The sequence below is a fragment of the Suncus etruscus genome, chromosome 3 (genome assembly GCF_024139225.1).
Source record: "Suncus etruscus isolate mSunEtr1 chromosome 3, mSunEtr1.pri.cur, whole genome shotgun sequence".
Classification (NCBI taxonomy): domain Eukaryota; kingdom Metazoa; phylum Chordata; class Mammalia; order Eulipotyphla; family Soricidae; genus Suncus; species Suncus etruscus.
In genome coordinates, this window is record NC_064850.1 from 8601718 (window position 1) to 8627660 (window position 25943).

Below are 25943 nucleotides of genomic sequence, written 5' to 3' on the forward strand. Positions count from 1 at the left end.
TACTCCTGGCTCTATGCTCAGAAATAGCTCCTGGCAGGCACAGGGGATCATATGGGACGCCGGGATTTGAACCAACCACCTTAGGTCCTGGATAGGCTGTTTGCAAGGCAAACGCCACTGTGCTCTCTCTTCAGCCCCCGTATTTTTTTTTAAAGAGAGATAAAAGCAAATTTCAATCTAGTGTAGCAATTCAGAAATACTGAACAATTAATTTTTCTTTAAAAATCTTGACTGTGGAATAAAAATATTATATATAGGTGCCAGCAACCTGATATGGAGTAAAGAACTCTAGAATTTGGTAACTCATAGCTTCTCCAGGGCCAAGTCACCCAACCTTTCTTTCATTTCTTCATCTGTATTCTGCCCAAGCTGAAAAGTTTGAGTCTCAGTGGCCTACATATCATTACACATTTAAGAGGTTCTTTATTTTGTTTTATCTTTTAAATATTTATTTGTTAATTATTAGCATTTTTTTAGATAAAATGGTTTTTATTTATTTACTCCTTGGCTTTTGTGCCACACTGTGCGTAGGAATTGATCCTGGCATGGTTTGGGGGATGATGTGGGGTGCCAGGGATTGAACCCAGGTGAGCCATATGTGTTAGGCAAATACCCTACTCACTGTACTGTTTCTCCAACCCCTAGATATAGTGGTTTTCAGAGAGAATTAAATTGGAATTGTGGTTTGGAGAGTAGAGAACTTGGTTTGCCTCTGGGAGACCTTAATTTGATCCTTAGTAATAAGGGTCTAATGAGTAAGAGAGAATTAAAGGGATTTTACAAAAGTATGAAATATTGGGGCCGGGCAGTGGCGCTGGAGGTAAGGTGCCTGCCTTGCCTGCGCTAGCCTAGGACGGACCGCGGTTCGATCCCCCGGCGTCCCATATAGTCCCCCAAGAAGCCAGGAGCAACTTCTGAGCGCATAGCCAGGAGTAACCCCTGAGCGTCACAGGGTGTGGCCCAAAAACCAAAAAAAAAAAAAAAGTATGAAATATTATTTAGTTATTTAGTGGCTACTCAGAAAAACCTTATTATATAACTTAAAAAAACACACAATACCAACTGCAGTGTTGGGAAAACAACACATTCAGCATCCATTTATCTTTATAAGCAAATGTTATTTTCTGAAAACATTCTTTCAGGACTGGAAAGATAGCACGGCTGGGTGTGGCCTAAAACAAAACAATAAAAAGAAATTCCTTCAGATAAAAAAAATTACAGATCAGGGGCTGGAGTGATAGCACAGTGGTAGGGAGTTTGCCTTGCATTCAGATGACCTGGAACAGACCTGGATTCGATCCCCTGCATTTCATATGGCCCCCAGAGCCTGCCTGGAGTGATTTCTGAGTGCAAAGCCAAGAGTAACCCCTGAGCACTACCGGGTGTGACCCTCTCCAAAAAAAAAAAAAACTAAAAATAGTTTTTAAAAAATGAAGTGTTCAGTATGCTTACATATATTCTTATTGAACTCTCGTGCATTATCCTTTATAGCAGGGATCTCAAACTCGCAGCCTGTGGGCCGTTTGCGGCCCTCTGTACATTTTGTGGCCTTGCCCTAGAGGAATCTTTTTTTTTGTTTTGTTTTGTTTTAGTTGTTTGGGTCACACCCCCCAATGTTCAAGGCTTACTACTGACTTTGCACTCAAGGGTCACCCCGACTTTGCCTCTTGTGGCCCCCAGGTAAATTGAGTTTGAGACCCCTGCTTTATAGTATGCCTGAGTACTTTATATATATTTTTTGGGGGGGGGCCACACCCAGTGACGCTCAAGGGGTTACTCCTGGCTATGCGCTCAGAAATCGCTTCTGGCTTAGGGAACCATATGGGACATTGGGGGATCAAACCCAGGTCTGTTCTAGGTTAGCCGCATACAAGGCAAATGCCCTACCACTTGTGCCATCGCTCCGGCCCCAACTTTATATATTTTTAAAAAAGATTTTTATGCAAAGAACTTAACATGAAGTATAGAACTAAAACATTTGCAAATTTGGGACCAGAGCGATAACACAGCAGGTAGAGTGTTTGCCTTGTGTGTGGCTGACCATGGTTCAATTTTCAGCATTCCATATGTCCCCCTGAGCCTGTCAGGAGCAATTTCTGAGCTCAGAGCCAGGAGTGACCCCTGAGCACCACTGGGTGTGGCCTCCTCAACAACAACAACAACCACAAAACCAAAATAAACATTACAGATCAGCTGATATGTATACATGTACACATTTTTGTATACACACATGTGTATGTATATATTCATATATAGGTATCACTATCTTCTAAGAAAGCATACTATATACATTCACAAAGAAATCCTAAGTTTTGGGAATCCTTAAGAAGTAGCTAGTTTTAGGAGCCAAAGAGATAGTATGGTGGGCAGGGCTCTTGCCTTGCATGCAGCTGACTGAGGTTCGATCTGCAAACCATATGTGGTCCCCTTGTGTCCTTCCAAGAGTGATCCCTGAGCACCACAAGGCATGAGGACTTCACCTCCAAAAAAAAAAAAAATGAAGCAGCTAATTTTAGAAGATTATTTTACTTAAGTTACTATTGAGTTAGGAATTATATATACATATATATTCAATAGCTTGAGATAATAAGTTTGATTTTGTTGAAAGCTGATATGTACACAGGGTGTTCTCATAAAATGAAGAGACTGTAATAACTAGTGTACTTTCCAGGAATTCACTTATCTCATTTGGCCCAAATGGATAGTCCCAAACGATCTAATTGATAGTTTTTCCAAATATAACACAGACTGGGGATTATATCTGATCAATTTTTACTTGCTGTTTTTCTTTATATATATAATTTTTATTTTGATCATAGTGGCTTACATATTGTTGACAATAATATTTTAGGTACATATTTACATAAAGTCAGGGGGGATTCCCATCACCAATTTATCCTCCCTACACCTCCTTTTTTGTCCTACCTCCCATATCCTCTTCCCTCACCCCCAAGGCTGCTAGAATATGTGGTCCCCTCAGTACCTAGCCTACTACTTAGTAGTCTTGTATCTGTTTGGTCCTGGAGCCTCCCTTATTTCCCCGTCTAACTGGGAGGCAGGACCAGCTAGTTCAAGTTACGTGGTTTTGTTTGAAGAAGAGAAAAGTAATAAACTGGGGTAAAAGTCTAATACACCGAAAATAAGCGGAATTCTTCTAGAGGCTCTCATCAGTTTGAGAGACGAAGGAGAAAAAGAAGGTGAAACACTCCACCAGTACAAAAAGAAGTGTCAAATATCCAGTGAGGACTCCAACAATAACGATAAGCACCACAAAAAAAAAAAAAAAAAAATCTGCCATGGTCTTGAGATAAGAAACATGGGAGAGCACATAAAGAAAGAAAAGAAGAGAAAAAAAATAAGTATAATTGGGGCAACAACTTCAATCACCACACCAAAACAAAGAAATCAACCAAAAATAGATAGGTAAATAAAAAAATAATAATAATAAATGAAGATAAAAAATAATATATAAAAATAAACAATGTTTTGTGCTGTTTTTCTCCTGATAGATTGGATTTAAAAGTCAGGTCAACACCGCTTTCTTTCCTCAGCTGCTAATTTACCCTCTCATGAATGCATTAGCCATAATGGCTTAAATATTTTTTCTTTTGCCCTTAAAAGATTTTTCTCAATAAAATTGCATGACTCTTCTTGTCTTACAAACCTGTGAATATATCTGAACTAAGCATGTCTTTCACCCTTTATTAACAGATTAGCCATGAAGTCTTGAAAAGCTCACCATCATTTGCAATGAACAGAAAAATAGATGACATCAACAACGGGCTTCATAATGTTGAAAAGATGTTGCAGCAGAAAAGCAAAAATATTGAGGAAGCTCAAGAAATCCAAAAGGTAACATCCTTCTTTCACTTCATCTTTGATGTTTCCCCAGTTATTAGCCATCACAGGGTCAGATCTTTGCATAAATTCTGGACCACATCCAGCCCCCTTCATCCACCACACTTCCACGGTACTGAACGCTTCATTTGCAGAGACGGTGAAGAAAAAAAGCATTTGCTGGCTTACATAATAGAGCGCATACTTAGCATGTGTGAGGCTCAGAGTTCCAACTCCAGGCACTGTCAGGTGTGGCCCCTAAAAAACCATAATGATAATTTGTTTGGGATAGGAGGGAATATGCCCATAGTTACAGAGTTTATGATTATGAACTAGATTTCTCTCAAGTAAAGATGTGTTTCAATTAAGTCTTGCAGTCATCAACTCAGCTTTGATTGCTTGGTAGTGGATGTTCTACATCTGGTGGTACTTGGGGACCATATGAAGTTCTAGACCTCAAATTCAGGCTAGTTGTGTGCAAAGAAAGTATCATAATCTGAGGCTGGAGTGAAAGTATAATGGGTAGGGTGCTTGCTTGCCTTGCACATGGTTGACCAGAGTTCAACCTTCACATCCCATATGCTTTTCTGAGAATCACAGACATAAATTCTGAGTGCAGAATCAGTAGTAACCACTAAGCATTGTCAAGTACAGCCTAAATATGGGAAGGGAAGGGAGAGGGGAAGAGGAAAAGGGAAGGAAGAAAGAAAGGAAGAAGGAAAGGGAAGGGAAGGGGAAGAGAGGGGAAGAAAAAGAAGGAAAAGAACCATAATCCTTCTATGTCTCCAGCCTGAAAATGAGGATCTTGGGAAAAACCAATAGAAGAACTATTTCAATTAGATATATTCACATTAACCACTTTTCATTAAACTTTGAATGGAACATAGAAGAAAATAGAATTTCCAAGTTGATTTGCTTTGTGAAACGTCTCAGGAAGTCAAGTTTTATCTAAAACTGTCCATGAACAAGATATTCTTCCTCTTAATGCCAGTTTGTACCCCTGCACATGGAAAGCCTTCTAATAGCATATCTTCTAATCTCTAATTTCAGCAAATATTTCAGTATGAGTATAGACTTTTAAAATAGGTCAGACTATAGCTCACCATTGGATAAAGCTAGCACTCTTCAACCTTTGCTCTCATCTTTCCCTCTTTCTATAGTGTGCAGCAGGAGAGTATTTCTTTTCTTTTTTCTTTAGTTTTGTCATTATATTGAAATTTTTATTTTTTAAGCACTCTGCATACAAGGTTATTCATACTACATTTTCCCCCCACAGATAAAGTTGTTTATGGTTGAGTTACAGTTATACTATGTACAACAAACTTCACCAGTGCAAATTTCCCTTCATCAATGTCAACAGTTTTCCTTTACCCTCCCTGATGAGGAGCTGCATTTCTTAACCATGGAACTTGCCTATCTTTTAGTTGTGCTTCACCAAAGGTTGCAGCCCTTAGGTTGTGGTGCTCACATACATTTGACTACGGCACAGCTGGAACTTGCTTATGCCACTGGAGAACAGACAGTATTGCCAGGTTCAAACCACTGAGCTGTTCATTCACACTTAGTACAACAGGGGCTGAGCTTCAAACACTTGCAAAGCAGAACTTCTTTGGTTCGGGGCCCACACCTAATGATACTTTGGGGGCTACTATTAGTACAATGCTTAGGGTCATTCAAAGCAGATGTTCTGGTCCCCCTAAGCCATCTACCTGGCCTAAATCTTTTTCAAAACTTTATTTATATATTAACTGATTGATTGATTGTTGGGCCACACCCAATGGTGTTCAGGTATTATCCTGGCTCTCAGAAATCAACCCTGGCAGGCTGAGGGACCATATGGAATGCCGGGAATCGAACTGGGTCCCTCCTGGATCAGCCACCTGCAAGGCAAACACCCTTCCGCTGTGCTATCTCTCCGGCCCACCTGACCCAAATCTTGAGAGCTCTCTCAATATGCAATTTAAATAATCGTATTTTTTATATCTAGAAATTATGCTCTGAAGTAAAATATAGTTAAATACATATTAAATCTTAATACATTTAAGGTAAGATATTAAGAAATACTTTATTGTTTTACCTTTGAAATTTCTTCTGCCCAGTTTGAATCATATTTGTTAATTTCTTGAGTTTAGAAAACAAGTAGAACCAATACTGCTGCTAGAATATTCTGCTCCTCCATTCAGTAATACTGAGCTCAAGCAGATTTTTTTGGGGGGGGGATTGGTTTTTGGGTCACACCCGGTGGTGCTCAGGGTTTATTCTTGGCTCTGCAACTCAGAAGTTACTCCTGGCAGGCTCAGAGAACCATAGAGGATGACAGGGATAGAACCTGTGTTGGCTGCATGTAGGGCAAATGTCCTACCCACTGTGCTATTGCCCCAGATATTTCATTTTAATAGTTCTAGTCTTACACTTAATAAAAAAATAAATATCATGGGGCCAAAGTGATAGTACAGCTGGTAGGACACTTGACTTGCATGCTGACCCAGTTCCATCCTCACCATCCTCTATGGCCCCAGAGAGACTACTGGGAGTCTTATCACCCTGAGTACAAAGTCAGAAGTAAGCCATGAGTACTACCAGAGGTGGCCCAGAACCAACATTAAAATAAAATTAAAACAGTCTTTTATTTTACAGGTAAACTCATGTACTACAATAAATGGGCTTGATATTAATGAAACTACTTTGCATTAGTGGAGAGGGCACTCCCAAGGGATGTTCAGCTGATCTGGGGTCCACTTCTGGCTATTCTTAACCAAAGGGACCAGTGGTTCCTGTGAGGGCCAATGATGTGGTGCTGCTCGGGTCTCTAAAGAGGAGGATTACCCAGGTCATCTCACTGTGCTCAGGGGCTTTTAAGGTCATATCTGGTGTTGCTCAGGGAGGTCTCCAGCTTTGCTGTATTTAGCAAAGCTCTGGGATCAAACCATGCTTTTTTTAGGCCTGTATTATCTCTCCAATACTGTTCCCTCCCATGCCCAACCTTGTTTAACTTAATTTGGGAATCTTGGAGAGAGAATAGAAGTTAAAGCACTTGCCTTGCATGAATCTGACCCAAGTTCAGTTCTTAGCAGCACTGAACTGAGTGGTCAGTGTCTCCTACCACTGCCAGATGTGGTTCCTGAGCAAGAGGTCGTTTTAAACCCTGAACACCAGTAAATGTGACCCAAAAACAAAAAATAAAACATACTAGTAATAAAAAATAGTCCTCCTGCCCCAACTTTCTTTGGGGCTGAAGTTGGGGGGAATATCCAACAGTGCTCGGGGTATTATGCCTAAGGAATCACTCCTGGGTGTCTTCAGAAGACTATCTGCAAATCATGAGTTACAGGCCTTTAAGCTATCTCCCTGACCTCAATAATACCCTCCCTTTAGAAAATAGTATTATTTCATCACTCCTGAAAGATCAAGGTGATACTGACTTTGTTTGGAGTCATTTATCTCTAGAGATGTCTAGGTCTTTGTGTTCCTTTTCATACTGAAGTGGAAGCATTTTGAGCTAAGAGGTGTTGGAAATTTTTTTTCTTTTTGGTTAGGACACAGAGGCTGTTAGACAGAAGTGAACAAATAGCAGTGCCCATGATGTTGTCTTTGTGATGCTGCTTTGGCAGCATTTCCAAGTGCAAATACCATGTGCATACCAGGAATGAACACATTGAACCATGATACCATCTGCATTTGAGCTGATTTTTTTTTCTTCTGCAGAAAATGTGGGATGAGCTGGATCTTTGGCATTCCAAGCTCAATGAGTTGGATGCTGAGGTCCATGATATTGTGGAAGAGGACCCAGGCCAGGCTCAGGAATGGATGGATAACTTGATGGTTCCCTTCCAGCGGTATCAGCAGGTGTCCCAGAGAGCAGAATCAAGAACCTCACAGTTGAATAAGGTATGGATGGTGGTAACATGCTAGCCACAATCACATGTGGAGTAGTGATGAGAGGGTTTGCAACTAAACAAAACTATATATTCAGACAGTTTTGCCTGAATTGCATCTCCAGCTGATGGGTATCATAGGGACAGATTTCACTATTGGACAGACCAAAGCAAGTATTCAAGTCCTAACTGGCATCCAGGCAAATGTCTGGCTACCTGGTATATAAAGATGTTTCAGGCAGTCATCTGGAGTCCAGAGAGGAAGCTAACAGTTCAACAGAAGGTTATTCTGTTAACCAAGACACCCAAGACCAAGACACCCCAGATGCATCCAAATAATATGGGAGTAAGTGATTCAAATATGTGATCTCGCTGGAGCAAAACAGGATCCTTGTGTCAGATGAGCTGGAATAGTACAGGACAAGACTCTACAGCAGGAGGAAGAGCAAATTTAGTTTTCAGAAAGGAGCATAAAACAAGAAACCAGATTTCTTAACACTGTTAATTCAGAAGCCTTGCTGAGGTCCTTAGCACTGGGACAGAAAGTCTCTAAGCCTCCCATCTGTGATCAGAATTAGTCTCAAATGGGGCTGGAGAGATAGTACGGAGATAAGGTGTTTGCCTTGCATGCAGAAGGACGGTGATTCGAGTCTCGGCATCCCAGGTGGTCCCCCGAGCCTGCCAAGAGCGATTTCTGAGCGTAGAGTCAGGAGTAGCCCCTGAGTGTTGCTGGGTGTAACCCAAAACATAACAAAACAAGCAAACAAAAAAGAATTAGCCTTAAACAATGGAAGGACCAGAACTTGGACAAGTGACCATAGTGAGGAGCACTGTGTCTGACATTCCCCCAACTAATAGCAATTAGGCTTTACTGAGAATTATTCAATAGAAGCCAAAGAGAAAGCTTAAGTCGTAGGATACATACTCAACCTGTGTGAGGCCCTTAGTTGGAGCCCTGATGTCACATGGTTCCCAAGCTTCCCTCAGTAAAGAGCCTTCGTGGCCAGGATGACCCTAGTACTGTAACCCGAGTACACAAAGAATTGTGCCTTTGGGTCCAATGGCCTCTATTTTCTCCTGAATCCTTTGCGGAGTGAAGACTCTCCCCTGTTAAAAAGAAATTCATCTTACTAAAAAAAAGGAAGGAAAAGAAAAAGGTAGATGGGACTCAGGGGCCAAATGCTTCCAGGAGCATAGAGTGAAAATAAATGGTCAGTCCTAAATACCCAAACCAATGTCAATGACAGTAGAATCAAGAGACCCAAACTACAACAAGCTATACCCAAAATGGACCTGTGACACTAGTAATCTAAGGGGGTACGTGGAGAGATACGGGATGCATGCTGGGAATTATGGTGGAGGGAGGTCAACATTGGTTGTGGGAACGGACCTGATTCATTGTCATTATGTGACTGAAATGCAACTGTGAAAAACTTGAAAAAAAATTAAACATTTATTCCCATCAAAAAATGGGGAGAAGAAATGAACAGACACATGGACAAAGAAGAAATACAAATGGCCAAAAGGCACATGAAAAAATGCTCCACATCACTAATCATCAGGGAGATGCAAATCAAAACAACTATGAGGTATCATCTCACACCACAGAGATTGGCACACATCACAAAGAATGAGAACAAGCAGTGTTGGCGGGGATGTGGAGGAAAAGGAACTCTTTTTCACTGTTGGTGGGGATCCCATCTAGTTCAACCTTTATGGAAAGCGATATGGAGATTCCTCCAAAAACTGGAAGTTGAACTCCCGTATTATCCAGCTATACCACTCCTGGGGATATACCCTCAGAACACAAAAATACAATTAAAAAAATCCCTTCTCACACCTATATTCATTGCAGCACTACTTACAACAACAACCAGTCTCTAGAAACACCCAAGATGCCTTTCAACAGATGAATGGCTAAAGAAACTGTGGTACATATACACAATGGAGTATTGCACAGCCATCAGGAGAGATGAAGTCATGAAATTTACTTATACACGGATGTACATGGAATCTATTATGCTGAGTGAAATAAGCCAGAGGGAGAGAGATAGATGCAGAATAGTCTCCCTCATCTATGGGTTTTAATAAAAATAAAAGACATTCTTGCAATAATTTTCAGAGACAAAAGAGAGGAGGGCTAGAAGTTCCAGCCCACTACATGAAGCTCACCACAAAGAGTGGTGAGTGCAGTTGAGAAATAGCTACATTGAGAATATCCTAACAATGTGAATGAATAAGGGAAGTAGAAAGCCTGTCTAGAGCACAGGCGGGGGTGGGATGGGATGGAGGGAGATTTGAGACATTGGTGATAGGAATGCTGCACTGGTGATGGGGGGTGTTTATACATGACTGAAACCCAACCACAATCATGTTTTTAATCAAGGTGTTTAAAGATATTAAAAAATATTTAAAAATAAAGTAATTCATCTCAGTAGCTGACAACAACCTGAATTTTGGTAACCTCACTCTTCACAGGCCACAATTAAGATGGAGGAGTACCATGATCTCTTGAAGAGCACTGAGGCTTGGATAGAAAAGACCAGTCATCTGCTGACCAATCCCTTTGACTATGACTCTTCAAAGATGCTGAGTCAGCATGCTGACAACCTACAGGTGAGTGAGGATTCAGGGCTTCCTGGGACTTTTCAGTGAAGAATATTTAAGTGATCACAGGGCTGCTATTTCCCCCTCCTTTACGAAAAAGCAAGCAAACTGATCTTCAACCAGGGCAAGAGATCAGGGGAAATTAGGGGAAGTGGCAGATTTTCAAAAGGCATTTAAGAGACCAAGATCTAGTGCTTTCTATCCTGATAAACTTCTTCACGACTTTTTGTATAATGTAGCATGGTCTTCAGAGACCATAATGTTCCCAGTTATGAAGGAAGAATTTTTCACTGACCTGTGTTGATGTTTTTGGGTTTGTTTGTTGTTGTTTCTGGTTTTTGGGTCACACCCGACAGCGCTCAGGGATCACTCCTGGCTCTACGCTCAGAAATCACTCCTGGCAAGCTTGGGGCGACCATATGGGATGCCGGGATTCAAATCGTTGTTCTTCTTCATGCAAGGCAAACACCTTGTCTCCATGCCATCACTCCGGCCCCTATGTTGATGTTTTTGTTATAGAATTCAGAATCTGGTTTCTCACCCCTTAAAGGCCAATGCTCAAGAAATTAGAGCTAATGTGAGGAAAAATAGGTCTTTTCAGTATCAGCAGCCTAAGAGAAGGTAGATTTATATCCTAAAAGCCATCTTATTTCAGATAGGGGCTTGGTGTGGGTGAGGAGGAGAAAGAAGGCAGTGGGTAGAGAGGAGGGATCTGAGGATAGTCATGTGACTATCCAGGAGGCATTAGTGGCATGATGATGGTGATTTGCTTCTGGTAAGAGCTTTGAAATCACAATCTCTGATTCTGAAAATCTCCAGTGGACCTACACCTCTCCCATGCATCCATAACTGACCCTTGGCTTATAAATACAATATATGAAAATACTCCTTTGCATTAAGAAACAGGTAAGATAAAAGCCAAGGGGAATGAGAGGTTCGATGTATCATTGTGGAGAGCCAAAGATATGGTTTCTCCAATGTCTGCTCACTTAACAATTTTGATTGACAGAATCCTCAGATGACTCCTAATATTTCTGTCTCCTGATGTACACAAACCAACATAATCTTTTTCCCTGAGTGTGGGAGGGAATATAAATGTGATGAGAGGGCCATTCCATTGATTAGGTTGTGTTATATGATTCAGGTAATGAGATAATCAGTCCCCTGAAAGCATCCATTAATCATGATTACATAATTATAAGACTCCCTGGTGGCAGTCTGGAGAGTGTCTCTTAGAATTTAACAAGTAAGTTCTCATAGCATGAGAGGCCACGGGACCGGGACCCCAGAGTGTCCTTTAGAAATTGAGAGCGACACCCAGTAGGCAGCAAGAGAGCTGGGATCTCAGTTCTACAACTGAATTTTATTAATGAACTTGGAAGAGCATTTTAAGGCCAAGATAGCAGTCTTGTGATCTTCTGGAAGACATGTTAGACTCTGCCTGAAATCCTGATCCTTGAAAACTATAGAATAATCCAATTGATTCATTTTAAGTAACTAATTTTGTGGAAGTTAGTCGCAGTACTGGAAAATTAATCTAGGGTTCTTCCAGTTCTAGCATAATATGATTCTCTCCAGTATTCCACACACAAAACAAATAGACATAAATAGATATAAATAGTATTCCAAACACAAAATAAATAGAAGTATTTTCTTATTGAGGCTCCATGGCTGAGATGCCATGTCCCTTCAGTTGTATTGGGAGACTCTATCTTTCTTTTCAAGTGATCCAGCCATAAAAAAAATTGCATTGGGAGGCTTTATTATATAACCGTTTTTCATATAATCACATCCAAAAGTTGAAATGACCTTTTCATAACTCTAGAATAGCACCATGTGTTCCTGAGTGGATTGGTGTCCTTGTACTTCTCAGATGTTTGATATTTGTTGTGTTGATTTTTAGGAAGGCAAAACTATTGCTTTTCACTGTCTTTTATTCACCTTTCCCATGCTTCCTCCTTTCCTCTTTGGACTGACTTTTCAGATCCTCAAAGCATAGTATCTTTGTATTTTTATTGCCAGTTTTTTGAAAACCATTTTCAAGAAATTTGAAAAATCAAAAGAAATCTTTCTTCTTCCCTCCTTCCTCCTTCCTTCTTCCTTCTTCCTTCTTTCCTCCTTCCTTCTTTCTTCCTTCTTTCCTCCTTCCTTCCTTCTTTTCTTCCTTCCCTTATTCCTTCCTCCTTTCTTCCTTGCTTCCTCCTTTCCTTTCTTCTTTCCTCTTCCTTTCTCCTTTTTTCCTCCTTTTCTTCCTTCTTCCTTCTTTCTTTCCTCCTTTTCTTCTTCCTTCCTTCCTCCCACCTTCCTTCCTCATTTTTTCTTTTCTTCCTTCATCTTTCCTTCTTTTCTTCTTCCTTCCTTCCTTTCTCCTTCCTTTCTTCTTCCTTCCTTCTTTCCTTTCTTCTTCCTTCCTCCTTCCTTTCTCCTTTTCCTTCCTTCTTCCTTCTTTCCTCCCTTCCTTCTTCCTTCCTTTTTTCTTTCTTCCTTCTTTCCTTCCTTCCTCCTTTCTTTTTTCTTCTTACATCCTTTCTCCTTACTTCTTACTTCTTTCCTTCCTTCTTTCATTCTTCTTCCTTCCTTTCTCCTTCCTTTCTCTTCTTTCTTCCTCCCTCCCTCCCTCCTCTCTCTCTTTTTCCATCCTTCCTTTCTTCCTCCCTCCTTTCCTTCCTTTCTTCCCTCCCCCCCCATACCTAGAGGCACCAAAGTTTACTTCTGACTCTGCCCAAGAGTTATTCGTGGCAATGCTCTTAATGCAGTGCCAGAGATTGAACTGGGGTTGGTCATATGCAAGACAAGCACTTAGCCCTATTTTCTTTTTTTTGTTTTGTTTTTTTTTGGGCCACACCCGTTTGATGCTCAGGGGTTACTCCTGGCCAAGCACTCAGAAATTGCCCCTGGCTTGGGGGGACCATATGGGATGCTGGGGGATCGAACAGTGGTCCTTCCTTGGCTAGCGCTTAAAAGGCCAAGACCTTACCTCTAGCGCCACCTCGCCGGCCCCCCTATTTTCTATCTCTTTAGCCCTCATGATTTTTTAAAAATACTTAGAAGTTTAGGGGCCGGAGAGATAGCATGGAGCTAGGGCATTTGCCTTGTATGCAGAAGGACGGTGATTTGAATCCCGGCATCCCATATGGTCCCCTGAGCCTGCCAAGAGCGATTTCTAAGTGTAGAGCCAGGAGGAACCCCTAAGCACTTCAGGGTGTGACCCAAAAAAAGGCAAAAAAAAAAACAACTTAGAAGTTTAAAAACTAAAAAAAAAAAAAAGCAGCTGGACCTTTGCTACCTGCTACTGAAACAAATGTGAGGTTTCTTTTTTGTTTGTTTGTTTTTGGTTTTTGGGTCACATCCAGCAGTGCTCAGGGGTTACTCCTGGTTCTATGCTCAGAAATTGCTCCTGGCAGGTTAGGGGGATCATATGGGATGCTGGGATTTGAACCACCAACCTTCTGCATGCAAGGCAAATGCCTTACATCCATGCTATCTCTCCAGCCCCAAATGTGAGCTTTCAATGTATTTCTAAGACCCGTCAGTATATCTCAGCTGCTGAACTTAGTTGATGAATAGAGTTGAATAGAAGAAGAAGGAGGGACTGAGAGATGCAAGGTGATTTTCCACATTAATAATAGCTTTGAGGGGCCGGAGAGATAGCACAGTGGTGTTTGCCTTGCAAGCAGCTGACCCAGGACCTAAGGTGGTTGGTTCGAATCCTGTTGTCCCATATGGTCCCCCGTGCTTGCCAGGAGCTATTTCTGAGCAGATAACCAGGAGTAACCCTGAGCACCATCGGGTGTGGCCCAACCCCCCCTCCCCAAATAGCTTCTGAGAAATCTCTCAGTGACAGAGCAGTCATATTTGAGAACTTCAATTGGCTCCTTTATTGGAGAGTTTGTTCCTACTGTTAGGATACCTTTTCCATTCATTTTCCTAGCATTGTCAAGCACTTTGGTGTTTTTGTTTGTTTGGGGTGTGAGGTGTTGGTTTGTTTGGGGGCCACATCCAGTAGTGCTCAGCACTTTTTCCTGGCTCTGTGTTCAGGGATCCCTCTGGCAGAGTTCCAGAGACTATATAGAATGCCAGAAATCAAACCCTGGTTGGCCTTCTGCAAGGCAATCACCCTACCCACTGTACTATACTACTATACTATACTTCTATGACTCTGTTTTTTTTAATCTTCTTTTTTTATTAAAAAATACTTTACTGGGGCTGGAGCAATGGTGCAAGCGGTAAGGCATCTGCCTTGCCCGTGCTAGCCTAGGACAGACCATGGTTCGATCCCCCAGTGTCTCATATGGTCTCCCAAGCCAGGAGCGATTTCTGAGCACATAGCCAGGAGTAACCCCTGAGCATCACAGAGTGTGGCCCAAAACCCACCAAATATATATATATATATATATTGAAACCTTTGTGATTTACAAAATTCTTCATAGTTGGGTTTCAGACATATAATGTATCAGGGCTAATCCTACCACTAGTGCCCACCTCCCTCCACCGATGTTCCAGAGAGCATCCCATAATCCACAATCCCCAGTCCCACAGCCTGCCAGAATAACAGGCCCATTTTAAATTTGGATTATAAATTTTGGGTCTCTTGATTCCATTGTTGTTGCCTTACATTTTGATATCTAGTTCTGTCCTTTTTAAATACTATTAATGCACCTAAGACCGTTTGGCCCCTGGTCCCCATCCTTTTATATTTGTGTTTCTCCTCCAATCAGTTTCTTTCCTTCTCCTCCTAGGGCCTAGGGGCTTTGAGACAAGTCCCATTTGACTACTGCATTTCTTCATGCAGTTATTCTAAATACCACATATAAGTGATATCATTCTGTATTTATCCATATTCTGGCTTACTTCATTTGACTTAATATCTTCCAGTTTCATCAATGTAGCTGTAAATTACATGACTGCATCATTCCTTACAGCTATGCAGTATTCCATTGCAAATGTGTGCCATATTTTCATGACCTATTTATCTGTTGTTGGACATGTAGTTTGATTCCAAGTCTTGGCTATTTTATTGAGTTCTGCCATGAATAGCAGTGTGCATATATCCTGTAAATATTCTTTTGGATTCATGGTTTTCTGTCCTAGAGATAGATACCCAAAAGAGGAATTGTTGGTTAATATGGCAGCTCAATTTTGATTTACTGGGAATCCTCCATACTGTTTTCCGTAGGGGTTGGACTAGGCAGCATTCCCACCAGCAGTGGATGACAGACAGTTCATTTCTCACCCATATCCCCAACAAAAATTATTCCCAGTAGTTTTGATATGTGCCATTCTCCCTGGTGTAAGATGACATCTCATTGTCATTGATTTGTCTAATGATCAGTGATGATGAGCATTTTTTCATGTGTCTGTTGGCCATCTATTGGTCTTCCTCAGAGAAGTGTCTGTTCATTTCCTCTCCCCATTTTTTGATGGGGTTTTTAGCTTTTGTGGAGTTAACCTTTGTGAGTATTTTGGATATCCTAGATATCAAACCTTTATCTGATGTGTTGAGTGCAAAATTTTTCTCCCACTTAGCTGTTTTTTTTTTATTTTAACCATTTTTCTTTTGCCATACAGACACTTTTTAGTTTGATATAGTCCCATTTATTCAGATTTGATTCTATAATCCTTAAAATAACTCTTGTTGAGGAAGTGACAACTTTTTGGGCCAGAGATGTGTGTGTTTCAGCAGTAGGGCACTTGCCTTACTTGTGTTGATTCCCAAAACTACAAAAAAAATTTAAAAAGTAACAAAACCTCTCAATTAAGTTTCAAAAATATTTCAATTATGTTCTTTTTTTCACATTTTATTTATTTTTATTTATTTAAACACCTTGATTACATACATGATTGTGTTTGGGTTTCAGTCATGTAAAGAACACCACCCATCACCAGTGCACCATTCCCATCACCAATGTCCCAAATCTCCCTCCTCCCCACCCGACCCCTGCCTGTACTCTAAACAGGCTCTCCATTTCCCTCATACATTCTCATTATTAGGACAGTTCAAAATGTAGTTATTTCTCTAACTAAACTCATCACTCTTTTGGTGAGCTTCCTGAGGTGAGCTGGAACTTCCAGTTCTTTTCTCTTTTGTGTCTGAAATTTATTATTGCAAGAATGTCTTTCATTTTTCTTAAAACCCATAGATGAGTGAGACCATTCTGCGTTTTTCTCTCTCTCTGACTTATTTCACTCAGCATAATAGATTCCGTGTACATTCATGTATAGGAAAATTTCATGACTTCATCTCTCCTGACAGCTGCATAATATTCCATTGTGTATATGTACCACAGTTTCTTTAGCCATTCAATTATATTCTAACCAACCTGGATTGTATTTATTAAGACAGAGTTGTATAACCTATATGCCTATTTTAAGTATACTGCTAAATTAGCTTTTAAAAATAAATAGTTGTATATCTACTGCTCAGTCAGTATAAAAACATTTTTATCACCCCCAAAAATAACACTCATAACTGCTCTTCCCTCCTTTTTTAATTTTTTTTATTGAGACCATTGTGAGTTACAAGTTCTTCATAGTTGGATTTGAGGCATATAGCGACAGTGAATTAGGGCCATTCCCACCACCAGTGTTGACCTCCCTCCACCAGAGTTCCCAGCATGCATTCCATACCTCTACCCTTCATCTGCTGGACTACTAGTGTAACAGGTCCCTTTTGTGTATAGCTTGTTATAGTTTGGATCTCTTGATTCTATTGTCATTGACTTTGGCTTGGGTATTTAGATCTGTCTTTTTTTTTTAAAAATCAATGCTCCTGAGATCACTTGGCCCCTGGGTCCCATCCTCTTTTTTTTTTTTTTTTAATAATTTTTATTGGGAAAAATGTGAATTACAACTCTTCCACAGTTATATTTAAGGTGCATAGTGACAGTGAATTAAGGCAATTCCCATCACCAGTGTTGACTTCCCTCTGCCATAGTTCCCAGCATGAATCTCATCCTTCCACTCTTAGCCCCCTGGACTGCTAGTGTAACAGGTCCCTTTTGTGGATAGCTTGTTATAGTTTGGGTCTTTTGATTCTACTGTTGTTGACTTTGGTTTGGTTATTTAGGTCTGACCATTTTTTTATTTTCACTCAATGTTCCTGAGACTGCTTGGCCTTCATTTCTTAACAACTTCTTTAGCTATCTCTCCAGAGTTCTAAACTTCAAATCCAGTCAACAAAGAAAACTTTGTAGTTTACTTGGTCCCCAAACAATGCATTCAATGAACTACCTACAAGTCATACAACCCCACGTGTGTTAATACTGGCAGGAGGAGCAGGGTTATCTAGTCTAAAAAGAACCTCTGACATCCATCAAAGTATGCTAGACATTAAGGTCCTCCATTTACACTGCAGATGGGGCATATTCAGTGTTTTCCTTATGAAACTGGAAAGGATGGAAGTTGGGAATGCCTGAAATGAATTTGAATTTTTCTTTGCTTTCGATTTGATTCAGCTTCTTTCAGCATCTTAATTTTTCTGTTTTCCTTGATCTAGATGGCCTTTGAAGATTCGGAGCAGAAGCACAATCTTTTACATTCAGTTTTCTCAGACCTAGAAGACTTGTCCATCATTTTTGAAACAAATGATTTAGCGCATTCCATACAGAAGTTAAGTCATGAGGTATCAACTTTACAACAAAAAATAATGGAAAGCCTTCCACAGGTTCAGCGAATGGCAGATGTAAGTTTATACAGTAGAAAGATAGGATTTCTTGACTTCATTTAGTAAATCAGAGTTATGCTACTTGTCAACTCCTAATTAGATGAAGACACGCTGACACAGTAAATCTTCCAATTATGTTCTATTTTTTTGAAGTATATTTTACTTTGCAATTACAACAACAAAAAATATGTTAGCTCTATTCTCAGTTCAGAAGTTGTCCTTTTTAAGAGCAAAGAATCTTGATGAATAATTTCTTGTGGAAGTAAGGTGTCGGCCTTGCATGAGTTTGATTCCCAGCACCATACATGGTCCTCGGAGCACCCAACAAGGGTCACTTCAGAGCATAGTCAGGAGTAGCCCCTGAGTACCACTGGGTGTGGCCTGAGCCCCTTTACCTCCCATAAAAATTGGCTCTTGGTGGGGGGTACATCTGATGATATTCAAGTTTGACTCCTAACTCTATGTTTGGGGAGGATCACTTTGGTGATCAATGATTGAATTCAGTTCTGCAACATGCGAGGCAAATGCCCTGCCAATGCACTATTTCTTTGCGGCCACACCTGGCGGTGCTCAGGGGTTACTCCTGGCTCTCTGCTCAGAAATTGCTCCTGGCAGGCACAGCAGACCATAAGGATAGCTGGGATTTGAACGCTGTTGGTCCTTGGTTGGCAGCTTGCAAGGCAAATGCCCTACCGCTGTGCTATCTCTCTGGCCCTAAATCATTGTATTTTTTAAACTATTTTATGCTGTTTTAAACTACTCCTAATAAATGAATGAATCCTTTTAAGGGTAGCCCCACCTAGCAAAGAATGTACAGTATTAATCATTGATTTTTAATTTTATCAGTTATATCCCTGACGCCAACACATAGTGTAACCAGAGGAAATACTAATAGATATTCATCATGAAACTTATTTCAGCGTTTAAATCTTTTATAGTTTTTGGTGTAAATTATTCTAAAACACATAATATACTTCTATATTCTTTTAAAATGTAGGAGTGCAAAAATAAAGTAATATAGCATTTCCTCATAATTTGGAGATACTGCTATACTCTACAGTCACTCTACTACATTTGCTTCAGGCTTCTGGGTTTAGGTTTATCTTAGTTCCTTACTTCTATCATTTGGACCCTGTAATTCATTTCTTTTTCGTATTTTTCCCTTCCCCTTTTTATAAGTTATACAATTTTTATTTTTTAACTATTTTGGTGGTGCAGAGGTTTGGACCCAGGGACTCACATATGTAAACCAGATGTTTTACCACAGGTCACATCCCTGACTCAAAAACTATAAATTTTTATTGCTATCATGGATCATAATGCCCTTTAAAGTAGAAGTCCGAAGGCGCTTTCAGGGTCTGAATAGACCCCTACTTAGAGATTTTATAGCATATTTCTCAGTGTGTAGGTTCTATAGCACCTTTTAGAAGCATTTTCGTTTTAAGGTTCTCAACTCATTTCTAGAGGTTGATGTTGATGAGAGAATAAAACACTGGACAAACAATCTCCTATGAAATGAACCTGAGTGGGTTACAAAGTAATTTAGTGCCTTCCTGCAAGGCAAGCATTCATTAAAACTTGGCAAGAAAATCATAAGAGTTTTCCAACTCTCCTTCCTTGTGTGTTCATTTGACCAGGGTGACTTTATCATTTTGTTTTTAAGTACAGACAGAGAATGTTAGCCTTATTCATTTTCAAGTGATTAAATACATTCCAAAGATAAATCTAAGGAGTTGTATAGAACTGAGAACTTATGTGTAGGGTGGGTAAGAGGGTATTTGTGGCATACTTGCTTGTGTTCCTGCGGCTACTCCTGGTTCTCTGACAGCAGTATTCAGGTGACCATGTAATGTCAGGATTTGAGCCTGGCCCTATGTATTCAGTCATGCACTAGACCTTTGAGCTATCTCTATAGTTAAGAATGGCTTGGGGGCCAGAGGAATGATGGGTAAGGCACTTGACCTACACATAGTCATATACTACATATAGTTTCCTGAATCCCACCAGAAGTAATACCTGACCACAGACTCAAGAGTAAGCTCTGAGCACCACTGGATATAGCCCTAAAGAAAAAAATAATTAGTTTGTGGGATGGAAAGAACCTGATTTGAATTCCCAGTATCACTTATGGTCCCCTGAGCATTGCCAGGGTTCACTCCTGCACACAGAGCTAGGAATAGCCCTAAAGTGTGGCCCAAAAACCCTCCCCTAAAAATATTAAATTGATTTGGAAGGGGCTGGAGAGATAGCACAGTGCTAAGGCATTAGCTGACCTGGGAAGGACCCAGTTCAATTCTTGGCATCTCATATGTTCCCCCAGCCTTGCCAGAAGCAATTTTGAGAACATTACCAGTGTGGCCCAAAAACCAATCAATTAATAAATAAATAAACTGCTTTAAAAATTAAAAAAATTGATTTGGAAAAATACTATTTTTTATAATTAAAATTTGATCTTTAAAATCTTTAATCCAGTAAAGTATACCATAGTTTAAGTAGACTATACTTTAAGTACACCTTGCAGTATGGTATGTTATTACTAGTTTACCATTTTTATGGAAAACAGTGAAGCTATGTATCATTGGATCCATTTGCTCAAGGTTTATACAGAGCCAAATATTTTGGTTGCATAAAAGAATGAATGAGAGATCAGTTTTATAGATTATTACATATATATTTATATTGAGCATGAAAGAATTTCTTGCTTGTTTCTTAAACTCTAGGATGTAGTTGCTATTGAAACTGAAGTAAAATCATTGGAGAAAAGAGTTTCAAAAATCAAAGCTATTCTGTTATCAAAAGAAATATTTGATTTTCCACCTGAAGAACATCTTAAGCATGGTGAGGTAAGAATGCATCATTTAAAAAATATATTCTCTTATAACATTTACTAGACTTATTTTAAATAATGTAATGATGTCACATGATAAAATATACTTAGGATGGAGTAATATCAAGATTAAATTAAGAAAAAGATAGTGAGGCTAATACAGTATTTGTCATACAGGTAGCTGATCCTCAGCATCCTCAATCCCATAAAGGCTAATTCTTGAGAAGTATAGATCTAGGAGTAACTCCTGAGTTTCAGTGAGGGTGGCTCCAAAACCAAGATAGAAAAAAAAAAGATAGTGAAGTCAGAGAGTTAGTACAGAGGTTAAGGCACTGGCCTTGCATCTCATTGACCCTTTTTCAAATCCCCAGAATTACCACTGGATACCTCCAGGGGTCACTCTTAAGCACAAAACCAGGAGTGGACTCTATATTTTGCTGTGTTGCCCAAACAATCCCCCAATATGAATGAAAATGTTATGTGATTATAAATATCATATTACAAATAATTTTAAAGTCCTATATTTATAAAATTAATTTTGTAGGCTACTTTTATATTGTATTTCTTCCTAAAACTTCAAAGTTGAGAGATAGCACAGCGGAGTTTGCCTTGCAAGCAGCCGATCCAGGACCTAAGATGGTTGGTTCGAATCCCGGTGTCCCATATGGTCCCCTGTGCCTGCCAGGAGCTATTTCTGAGCAGACGCCAGGAGTAACCCCTGAACACCGCCGGGTGTGGCCCAAAAACTAAAAAAAAAAAAACTTCAAAGTTGAAAAGTTTCTGAGTCAGGAAAACCAAGGTCCTGCTATGCCACTACACTGTGACCTTAAATACTTAATTGACATTTTTAGGTTGTCTTTCTTTCTTTCTTTCTTTCTTTCTTTCTTTCTTTCTTTCTTTCTTTCTTTCTTTCTTTCTTTCTTTCTTTCTTTCTTTTCTTTCTTTCTTTCTTCTTTCTTTCTTTCTTTTTTTTCTTCTTTCTTTCTTTCTTTTCTTTCTCTTTTTCTTTCTTTCTTTCTTTCTTTCTTCTTTCTTCTTTCTTTCTTCTTTCTTTCTTTCTCTTTCTTCTTTCCTTTCTTTCTTTCTCTTTCTTTTTTCTCTCTTCCTTCTTTCTTCTTCTCTCTTTCTTTCTTCTTCCTTTCCTCCTCCTTCCTTTTTCCTTCTTTCTTTGTTTATTTTCTTCCTTCTTTCTTTTCTTTATTTCTCTCTTTCCTTGCCACATCCAGTGATACACTGGGCTTAGTCCTGATATACACTCAGGAATCACTCCTGGTGGGCTTGGGAGATCAAACAGAATGCAAGGAAATTGAGTGGTGCAGAGTCAGCTGCATGCAGAGCAGGTGGCTGGCCCACTGTACTGTCACTCTATTGCCCATTGGATTGCTTTTCAAAAACTGCATTTTGTTTGTTTGTTTGGGGCCATACATAGTGGTGATCTGGGCTTATTACTGCCTCTGCACTCAGAGATCACTCCTTTGGGGGATTGAATCCAGATTCACTACATACAAGGCAATCACCTTACCAGGTATATTATCTCTCTGACCCTGTATTTCATATGTCCATATTGGTATTATGGTTCTTATGTTGGACATTTAACCTAGCACAGAGGCAAGGATGTACCAATAGGTCACTGACTACTGATTCTCCCTCAGCCTAATGGTTAAGAGCATATGCTTTGGGATCAAGCAGACTAAGATTCGAATTCTAGCCCTTTCTCTTCTATTACTAAAGTCTTCTTATTTCTTTTATCCTCCTGTATAGTTTGGGTATTAAATATATATATATATATGTAGACAGAGAGAGATATATTTATGTTAAGTAACAATTTAAATGATTTTAAATGGTTTTTTAGATTATTATTGATTTCATGATCCCTCATTTTTGTTTTATTTTATGTTTGTTTTGAACCCACTCTCACTGATGCTTGGTGCTCAGGTATAACTGCTGGCAGTGCTCCAGGTTCTTGTTGATTCAAGAACATTTTTGTCTCAGAAGCTTTTTGCTAGATTAGGTGCTACAAGGGTGAGTCAGAAGCAGCAGCTGCCCCTACATGCTTGCACGAGGCAACACAATCTACATGATGCACGAGGCAACACAATCTTACACAACACAACAGAGAGACGGGGTGGACAAGAAGTGAGATATTCAAATGTTTAAATTATGCTGGTCAGGTACTCCAACCCCAGGCATTCTTTCCTGTGACCTTAAATTACCAGATTATAAATAGTACGATTTTTTTTTTCATTTTAAGCTAAGAAAATGATTTACAAACCCAACCCGTGCAGATGAAATGTGTTGCATTTAACTTTGAAGAAATTTCGCATTAGCCATTTAAAATCCAATTGATGAACCATTTTATCTTATCTGATTAAGGTCATCCTCAACAATCTACGTCCTATGAAGAAAACCATTGCTGAAATCGTGTCTTACCAAGTGGAACTCAGGTTACCCCAAATGGGAATGAAAACTCTTCCTGTGTTCCAGCGGACAAATCAGCTTTTACAAGATATAAAACTGTTGGAAAATGTGACTCAGGAACAAAACGAGTTATTAAAGGCAAGCCATTCGTGATCACATTTAGTTTCTTAAGTAAAAATGTTCAGCCGAGTCTGATTTTGTTGTCAGTGGGAAATTAAATTCCCATGATAAGATGCTGCCAAGATAATTCTGGGAAAGGCCAAAAAGAATAAAAAAATTTTAGTGTCTTCTGACATGGTGATGTAGGAGGGGACATTTGATAGAGGATCTTTAGGATTTGAAGGTAGTTAGTTGGTCTTGCTTCTTAGCTTGGCTCTAGATAAGGACATGAAAACATACTTTGGGTCTATTTCGTTCTATTCTACAATTATTGATGGGCTCAAAGCTGTGGGAAGGGTCTCACACCTCAGCAGAGCATTTGCTGTCCCACAAGCCTGGCAGACCTAGAAAGCAGTCATCACATTAATAATCTCTTTATAATCTTATTACCTTCCCATGAGTCATCCCACTGGAGTTTTGAATATTGACACAGCCAAGACACTTGGTCATAGGGTTGGTTCTTTTGTTAAAAGATCACAGGGTTAAAAAGTCAAGATAAAATTGTACATGAATAAGACAAAATGTGAGTTCTGAGTTTCTGGTATTTCTCACCACATAGAGCTTCTTTCCTCCAAATGAAGCTCTTTCTACCCATCCTCAGAGGGCGTTTTCTCCTTTTGCTTTGTTTGTTTTTACCCAACTCGTCTCTAGTTAGGAATCATTGTTTGCTAGAAATGGTGTTTTACAATGGTTTGTTTGTATTCCTAGAACCATCACCCAGCTCACCAGGATAGAAAGTGGTTGAAAGAGACTTATGCTCCACAAACTTTTCACTCCACCTGCCTGTTTTCCCTGATTAGATAAGGCAGGATGAGAGAACTTTATTTTCCCTCCTTCCCAATTACACTTTGGTTAATGGAAGAAATCATCATTTTCCCTTTTGCATTTCCTTTACCTTAAGTAACTACTATTTTTTTTTCTTTAGATTTTAAGGTCATGTAGTCTTTAGTTTTAGAATCAGCTCAGCTCAGTCTGGCTGTGGATTAGCTGACATCCTTTTCTAACACCTACAGACTAAAATGACCTGAATGATCTGGCATTCAGTGTGCTTTACATATATATATATATACATATATATGTATATATATACATATATATATATAAAGAGAAGAAAAAAGAAAGCTATAAAATTTAATCTCTTAGTTTTCATTTGTTTGGGCTTTATTGGTCTCCTGGTCAGTAAAAAGAAAGTTACTGTCTTAGCTATGCTTTCTTCACAAGATGAAAGGAAAAATACATTATATTTTATACCAAGTTAGGTATCAAATGGTGCTGTTAAAATTTTCTATTTTTTTAAGTCAGTAGAAATCAGTTGACATCTCATATTTTAGAACTAGGCAAGCCAGTGGTGGTGAAAATGATTAGAATATGGTATATATCTTATATTTCCTACTTTAGATTTTGTACAGGTCCTTGTTCAAAAGGACAAAGCAAATTTCTTTGGAGGCGGGAAGTAATGGGAGTACATAGTTCTTTATTGAGGGCTAGGGAACAGGTGTGTGCAAACATAGTTACTCATTACTAAGCTTCAGCTAAAAGCATAGTTAAATATTAAAGAAAGCACAAGGAAAAAGTCAGTAATAGCCAAAAACTTAGCTGATTTTTAAAAACACTTTGCTTTACTTTGACACATGCCAGCAAAATTGCTAGACTTTCTATTGAGGTTCATCTCTGTGGGCCTTCAACATCCTCTGATTGTATTGTTGAGTTCAAAAATAAATAGATTCTGTCTTATTTTGCCTCAGTAAGCAAACTCAAGTTGCTCTTGAACTCCCAACCATCACTCAGTTCTCACTGGTCCCATAGGTACCAGTTGAGGATGCAGCTGGAACAAGAAACGTTGTCCTCTTCCAAACTACATGTTTTTTACATTGCAAATCAAAAATGTCACATTCTATGTGGAAAAAACCCTATAGCAAATATGTATTAAAATGTGTGTGACATGCCATTTCTTTCATAAAAAATTTAATGACTTTCTATTAGCATTTCATAACATGCACTTCAGTATCAGTCCATTAGACTGAAAATACTTAGAATAATTTGTGGGAAATAATGAAGTTATTAATAAACAATATTTTATTGATTAAGTTCTTTTTATTGATTTATTTTATTTTAATAGTTACTAATAACTGGAAATAATTTGCTGTAATTGGAATTTGGGATGGAGTAGACATTGGAAATAGGATGTTAATATAGTCCTTCAATTATAACAAAAATTCTTTTGGGGGCTATTTTGTAGACACTAATAAAACAGATGAGTGAATATGATGAAGAAATAGAACATTTGAACCAGATCTTAAATGACTATTCAGCTCAGTTTTCTCATGAACATATGTTGCCGGACCAAATTGTCAACCTGCCTCAACTACAGGTAAGTATTTCTTCCCATTCATCAATTTATTCAATAATCACTAAACATCAGTGTCTAGAAGCCTTTATAATAGAACAGTGTATTTCTACTCCTTCAATGAAAGTTCTTTTATTTTATTTGAACTATCTCTCTGGCCCTGAATTTGCCTCCTTTTTTTTTTTTTTTTTTTTTTTTTGTCACACCTGG

At 39.2% G+C, this 25943-nt stretch overlaps 1 protein-coding gene across 1 annotated transcript in view; it reads left to right on the forward strand.

Moving 5' to 3' along the window:
* The window catches only part of SYNE2 (spectrin repeat containing nuclear envelope protein 2), a 273877-nt gene that overhangs the window by 121652 nt on the left and 126282 nt on the right, over window positions 1–25943 (forward strand). Inside the window, exons 48-54 of the mRNA XM_049770287.1 lie at window positions 3712–3852; window positions 7543–7725; window positions 10191–10328; window positions 17815–18000; window positions 20703–20825; window positions 23183–23365; window positions 25626–25757. Of these exons, the coding sequence (XP_049626244.1) occupies window positions 3712–3852; window positions 7543–7725; window positions 10191–10328; window positions 17815–18000; window positions 20703–20825; window positions 23183–23365; window positions 25626–25757 (1086 nt within the window). The remainder of the gene's footprint in view (window positions 1–3711; window positions 3853–7542; window positions 7726–10190; window positions 10329–17814; window positions 18001–20702; window positions 20826–23182; window positions 23366–25625; window positions 25758–25943) is intronic.